The 7,163-nt window shown below is 44.8% G+C and overlaps 1 protein-coding gene and 1 long non-coding RNA gene across 2 annotated transcripts in view; one reads left to right on the forward strand and one right to left on the reverse strand.

The window, feature by feature from the left end:
• LOC140530232 (store-operated calcium entry regulator STIMATE) overlaps positions 1 to 4,978 on the forward strand; it is a 72,687-nt gene extending 67,709 nt beyond the window's left edge. The window contains exons 10-11 of the mRNA XM_072649670.1: positions 4,214 to 4,334; positions 4,588 to 4,978. Of these exons, the coding sequence (XP_072505771.1) occupies positions 4,214 to 4,334; positions 4,588 to 4,694 (228 nt within the window). The 3' untranslated portion in view covers positions 4,695 to 4,978. The remainder of the gene's footprint in view (positions 1 to 4,213; positions 4,335 to 4,587) is intronic.
• LOC140530249 (uncharacterized) lies at positions 658 to 1,916 on the reverse strand. The gene is made up of 3 exons (XR_011975876.1): positions 1,523 to 1,916; positions 1,088 to 1,184; positions 658 to 765 (listed from the first exon to the last, which is right to left on the reverse strand). It is a non-coding gene; the product is annotated as an uncharacterized lncRNA (long non-coding RNA).
• Positions 4,979 to 7,163: the final 2,185 nt, after the last annotated feature.

Consider the following 7,163-nt stretch of genomic DNA (forward strand, 5'->3'; position numbering starts at 1 on the left):
TACTGCACCACCTAGCAGCCCCAGGACTGACTAGGTGATCTTAAAAGTCCTTTCCAATTCTAAATCTGTGTTCCTATGATTACCTCTTGCCTGAACTACTGTTATATAATTCTTATATATAGTTATGTATACGTAACTATATAACTCACACCCTCCTCCCTCTCCCTCTTCCGTAGTCTCTCTCCCTCTCTATCTGTGTCTCTCTCTGTGTCTCTCTTTCTCCCTCTCTTTGTCTCTCTCTGTATCGGTCTCTGTGTCCCTCTCTGTCTCTGTGTCTCTATTTCTTCCCCCATCTCCCTTCCTCCCTTCTCTCTTCCTCAGTCTCTCTCCCTCCCTCTTCTTCTCTCTCTCTCTGTGTCTCTCTCTCTGTCTCTCTCTCCCCCCTCCCTCTCTCTTCCTCTCTCCCTCCCTCCCTCTTCCTCAGTCTCTCCCCCTCTCTCTCTGTATCTTTGTCTTTCTCTCTCTCTCTCTCTCTCTCTCTCTCTCTCTCTCTCTCTCTCTCTCTCTCTCTCTCTCTCTCTCTCTCTCTCTCTCTCCCTCTCCCTCTCCCTCTCCCTCTCTCCCTCTCTCCCTCTCTCCCTCTCTCTTTCCCTCCCTCTCTCTCCCTCTCTCTGTGTCTGTCTCTGTCTCTTCCCCCCCCCCACCCCAGTCTTACCTCCACTCTAATCCATCTTTCATACAGATGTCAAAATAGTCTTCCTCATGCATATGCCTTGTCATGTCGCTCCTCTGTTCAAAAAGCTTCAGGGTCTCCCTGCTCGCTGCCTCCAGGACAAAATGGAAATCCTTTAGCTCAGCATGAGAGTTCTTCCCTTCTGGCTCCAAACTACCTCTTCAACCTTATTTCAGTCTCTTTCCATATCCTCTAAGTTCCAGCAAAACTAGATGCCTGACTCCTGGATAATCTTATCTAGCTCCCACCTACTTCCTTCATTGCAAGACACTTCTGCCCTGTAGCCCATGACTCCCTCTTCTCTGCCTATGGAAATCCTTTAAGACCCATCTTAGGGCAGTCTTCTCCAAGAAACCTTCCCTAATTCTCTTCCCTCCCTCCCCCAATGAACTATTCCCCCTCAAATTTTGTTACCACTTTGAATGGATCTCTCCTCTGCCCTGTCGCTCTCTTAGCTTGTCCACTGGTCAGGTACATGTCATATTCTTCCATTAAACTGTAAACAGCTCTCCTGTGAAATCAGTATTGAATTAAGAAGTCAAACATCGCTCAGGTGCTGTATGTACCAGCTATCTCTAAGGAGCAGGGGAGACAAGAGGAGACGGGTCTGGGGTGGGGGACAGATGGACCAGCCCTGGGGAGAGAGAGGTTCAGCCCAACATGGAGATTGGAACCTGTGGCGGAGGCAGGAGGTTTGGGGAGTCACTCCCCCTTGGTCCCTTACCCAACATCTAGGATCAGAGCCCTACAACCTGACCCCTGGAGGTCCAGAGTTACCCTTGACTCCCTAGACAGCCTGTCCCTTCTAATGAGGAAAGAATTCCTGAGGACAGAAAAAGGTGACTTTACCATATATCGACATGGCTCAGGTTCTCAATGAAGTTGTTCACAAAATGTCCCCAGGCTTCTATGACAAACCGGACAGACAGGAGGGGTATGGGAAACAGGAACTCAGGAGCTGTGTATCAGCCCCATTGCAGTAGACACCTACGCCCTCTGGCTGGCTCACTGAATGAGCCCCTGCCAGCCCCATGGCCGGGCAGGGCTGGCTCGGCAATTCTAGCCTCTTGAAACAGGAAGATTCTTGGTCTTCTTTAATCTGCCCGTCAGCGGGTCTCTGAGTCCTGAGTCCCTGTGTCCAAGTTCCCAGTCAATCAACAAGCATTTATTAGAAGTGTCATTTCCCCAATTAATAAATGGCCAAATGATATATAGTTTTCAGAGGAAGAAATCCAAGCTATCAATAGCCATGTGAAAAAATACCCTAAATACTAATAATTAGAGAAATCTAGTTATTATTAAACTTGTTTTCATTAACTAAATAATGAAAATTAACGTAATTAAAATGAAATCTAATTATTAAACGAAAACATCTCTGACCCATCAGATGGGCAAAGCTGACAAAATGGGAAAATGACAAATGGAGGAGGGGCTCTGGGAAAACATACATTATTAATGCGCTGTTGGTAGATTGTCAAGCATTCCAACCATTCTGGGAAACGATTTTGTAACTGTCCCCAAAGATTTCAAACTGTGTGGAACCTTTGACAGTGAGGCCACTACTAGGTGTGTACTAAGGAGATCAAAGAAAGAGGATAAGAATCTCTTGTCAAAATTACAGAATTATACCAGGTTTTTGTTTTGTTTTTCTGTTTTGTTTTGTAGTGGCCACTTAGGGGTGTTCATCAATTAGGGAATGGCCAGATGAGCAATGGCATAGAAATGGGATGGATTAGTATTGTGCTTTAACCATGGATGAAAGGAGTGGTTTTAGAGAAACCTGAGAAACCTTTTATGAACTAATGCCAAGTGAAGTGATCAGAACCAGGGGAACAATTTATGGATAACAGCAATATTCTAAAAACAAACTTTGAAAGACTCAGGAATTCTGAGCAGCATAAATGAACAATTCCAATTGCAGAGGACTCCTGAAGAAAGAGACTCCGTGCCTCCAGAGAGAGCGGATCAAGAAGGTTCTTGTGGCCATGGTCAATTTGGGAATTGGTTTTGTTTGACTCTACAGTGTATCATTTATACCAGAGGATTTGAGGGTTTTTTCTTATGGGGAGGACAGAGATAGGAGGGAGAGAACTCAGATCTGAAAATAAAATAACATTGAATTTTTAGAAAAAGCAAAACCAGAAACAAGCATGTTTCGGTGCCTGCTCTGTGGTGGGCACTGTGCGAAGGGCTAAGTTAATGCCATGATAATAGCTAGCACAATTTTGAGGTTTGCAAAGCACTTTCTGCATTATTTCATTTGATGTTTACAACTACCTAGGGAATAAATACTATTATTATTATTATTATATCTCCATCTTACAGATAAAACAAGCTGAGACGGTTAAGTTCCTTGTGCAGGATGCCTGTGGCAAAATTTGAACTCAGGTCTTCCAGAGTCCAAGTCAGGTGCTTTACCTCTGGAACCACTTAGCAAGGCAAAATAGTCTTTCCCCTAATGAGGGAGACAACTTGTAATAGGTAGTGGTGGCTCAGTCATATCTCAGTCTTTGTGACTGCATTTTGGGTTTTCTTGACCAAGATATTGGAATGGTTTCCTTCAGCTCTTTTTTTTTTTTTTTTTTTTACAGATGAGTTAAATGAATTAAGTGACTTGTCCAGGGTCACTCAGCTAATAAGGGTCTGAGGTCAGATTTGAACTCAGGTCTTCCTGACTCCTGACACTCTATCCACTCCACCCAAGTAACTAGGAACAAACACACTGTGTACAGCATAGAGTGATGTGGGAAAGACCCCCAGAAGTCTTTAGAGGAGGAAGAGGGGAAACAGACTTTATGCTGTGAGCCAGGGATCTGCAAGTCTGGAGGAAGCAGGGAACTTGCCTCTGGGCTCTCCCAGTCTTGGGGGAGACAGGAGGAATATATAAAGACTCCCCCTTAGGGAGGTCACAGTCCGTGCCAAAGGGCTGACAGGTAAAGGTAACCCATGACTCAGAACTGAATCTGGGCACTCGGTTTCAGTCCTGTAGGCTTCTGAAGCATAACATTCTGTACGTGCATTTGGTTCCCATCTAGGGCGTTCCTTGGGTGTAATAGAAAATGGCTTCTTTTGCTTAGAGGAATAAAGGCAGAGAGCATTGGGCCTGGAATCAGAGAGAGATAGAGACAGACCTAAGTTCCAATCTGGCCTCAGATACTAATGCTGTGTGCCCCTGGGCAAGTCACTCACTTTCTGTTGGCCCTAGTTTCTTCAACTGTAAAACAAGGGTAATAATAGCACTTAGCTCCCAGAGTTATTGTAAGGATCCAATGAAATAATTTTTGCAAAATGCTTAGCACAGTGCCTAGCACGTAGTAGGGGATTAATAAATGCTTGTCTTTTATGTTTTTATTTTGCTCAGATTCATATTTTTTTCTCAGCTGCAAGTATTCAGGCTAACAAAAAATCAAATATAAGACAGGTTTTATGAATCCAAGTGTCTGAGTATAGCCTCTTACTTCACTTAAAAGGAATGCCCAAGGGAGTCACTATGCCTGACATAATGTAAGATCCAATTTTCTTTTCCTTTTGCTTCCGTAGGAAGCCCCCATCAAGAAGAAACGACCTCCCATGAAGGAGGAGGACCTAAAGGGAGCCCGAGCTACTCTCACTAAGAACCAAGAGATCAAATCCAAGACCTACCAGGTCATGCGGGAATGTGGTAAGTTTCCATGTGTGATGTGATGGTGTGTGCACATGTTAAGGACTGTGGAAGGGAGGGAGTACATCAGTGCTGAAAGAAAACGGAAGAACCAATAGAAAATGTGTCTAGGGATGGGGGAAGATGAAAGGTCATTCCCTGCCTTTGGAGCCTTTTCTGGTTGAAACAACCAGCCAGACCTGGTTCCCTGAATGCTTGGGAATCCCCTAGGGACCCACTTACTCACCTCTTTCCCACTTTCTTCTTCTGAAAGAGGAAGCTGGCTCAACTGCCCCATCTGTGTTCAGCCGAAGTCGGACAGGAGGAGAGACCGTCTTCGAGAAGCCCAAGTCTGGACCCCCTAAGAGTGTCTTTGGTTAAGAAACTCCATGCTGCTTCCTGGCCCTGTTCATCTCCACCCCACCTCACATATGAACCCCAGCAGCAGCCCTGTCATGGACAGAAAGTAGACACCTTTTTTTTAAGAATTTTTTTTTAATACCTAAAATGTCCACAACATTTTTCTGTAAAGTACAGGGTCCAGAAGCTGGGCTGCGATCCAGTAAGTAGTCTCTTACTTCCCATGATTTCCCAGAATGGATCCCACTGACACAAGGATGTCTGAAAACCTTTGTTTGAATCATCAATAAATCAAAGTAATGAGAGCTGTTCTGGGGCACTGTTCTCTCCTGAGTGGGCTGAGCCAGGAAAATAAGGAGACTTCAAACATGAGTTGATCTCTTTACAGGAGAATCTGTGGCTGCCCTTTGATCCCAGCCCCTTCCCTCCTTCACTCCCTCCAAATCACCATCTTTCTCCTCCATTAGTTGTTACGGATTCCCCTGCCATACATAAAGCTCGGACCACCGTGGGGGAGTCGGCACACAGCTGGTGGCCCAAGCAGCTTCCAGTCTGGCTACATAGAGAAGACGCACATCTGGCCGCAAAATAAAGGATCAACTGATGTGTGAGATTGTTGGTAGAGTGAGGGCATTTGTTTGGTTTTTCCCTCTATTTATTTTAGTTTCAACATTCACTTTTATAAAATGTTGAGTTCTCAATTTTTCCTCCTTCCTCTCCTCTCCCCTTCTCAAGATGGCGTGTAATCTGATGTCGGCTCTACTTATATATTCATATAAACATATTTCTATGTTAGTCATGTTGTGAAGAAGAATGAGAACCAAAGGGAAAAACCACATGGAAGGAGAAACGAACGAGCATAGCCTGCTTGGCTCTGCGCTCAGACTCCAGAGCTTGCTCTCTGGAGGGGGACGCACTTTCCATCATGTGTCTTTTGGGGTTGCCTTAGATCCTTGCTCTGCTGAGAAGATCTAAGTCTATCAAAGCTGCTCATCACGTAATGTTGCTATTACTGTTACAATGTTGCTGTTACTGTGTACAGTGTTCTCTCGGTTCTGCTCACTTCACTCAGCATCTGTTCATGTGAGTCTTTCCAGGTGTTTTCTGAAATCCCCCTGCTCATCATTTCTTATAGAACAATACCATCCCACTACGTTCGGAAGCCATGACTTGTGCAGCCATTTCCTGCTGGGTGGGCATGCCTTCAATTTACAATTCTTGGCCACCACAAAAAGAACCACTATAAACATTTTTAGTAACGGCATTTGGATCTTAAAAGAGAGAGGGATCCCCGGGCTGAGGAGACTAAAGAAGTCTTATTGGGGAGTGGTATTTGAGTGAGGTCTCCATAGATTAGGGTTAGGGGAGAGCAGGAAAGAGAGTGAGAAAAGGTGGGGGAGTCCCGGGAAGCTGGCATGTGTGGGGAACAATGAGGACACTGACCTGGCTGGAGGAAAAGGGCTTTGTGTGGGAGAAGCACAAGAAGTGAGTCATCCCACCAATGAGAAGGATCAAATGAGATTTGTAAAGCACTTTGCAAACCTTAAATGCTACCAAATGTTACTTACTATTAGTTATTATCTGACCCTGAGCTAGATTCTTCATCTCTTTTGTCTCCTGAGCCTCATTTTTCTTAGCTGTAAGATGATGAGATTGGACTATAGTGGTGGTTCTTTTATTTGGGGTGGGGGAGGCAATTAGGGTTAAGCGACTTGCCCGGGGTCACACAGCTACTAAGAGTCTGAGGTCAAGTTTGAACTCAGTATTCTATCCACACCTAGCTGCCCATCAGAGGGGAGCTTCTTAACCATTTTGTGTGACATGGACCGCTTTGGTACCGTGGTGAACCCTACCGACCCCTTCTCACAATGTTTGGAAATAATTGAAGGAGATACAAACTTTCCACAAGTGGTTAGCAAAAATAAAGATGTAATTTTTCCGCAGCCAAGTTCACAGATCCCATGAAATCTATCCACCAACCCCTGGACTAGATGGTCTTTCCAACAATCAGAGGAGAGAGAGAGAGAGAGAGAGAGAGAGAGAGAGAGAGAGAGAGAGAGAGAGAGAGAGAGATGTGTGTGTGTGTGTGTGTGTGTGTGTGTGTGTGTGTGTGTGTGTGTGTGTGTGTGTGTGTGTGTGTACGTAGAGGGGGATGCCAGCCCTCATTGCAGGGTCAGGCACATGCTCCCCAATGTCCCTGGGGTTCAGCCTTCCCCATTTTATTCTTTTATCAGGAACCACTCTTACCTGGCCCAGAAGTCTGCCTTCCCTTTAGCTGCCCTGAAGAAAGGATGCTTTATTTTTCCCTGAAAAGGGCTTTGAAAGATGTTAAATATCATTTAAGTTAAAGAAAATAAACTACTGATAGAATTATTAACATATAAATGCAAGTCATCAGTCCCAGGACTCTATGAAGTTACACAAATTCACTGTGTGGCCTTAGGCCAGTCATAGGATCTAGAACGTAAGAACTAGAAGAAAGGGAATAGG

This window comes from Notamacropus eugenii, chromosome 1 (genome assembly GCF_028372415.1).
Source record: "Notamacropus eugenii isolate mMacEug1 chromosome 1, mMacEug1.pri_v2, whole genome shotgun sequence".
NCBI lineage: Eukaryota > Metazoa > Chordata > Mammalia > Diprotodontia > Macropodidae > Notamacropus > Notamacropus eugenii.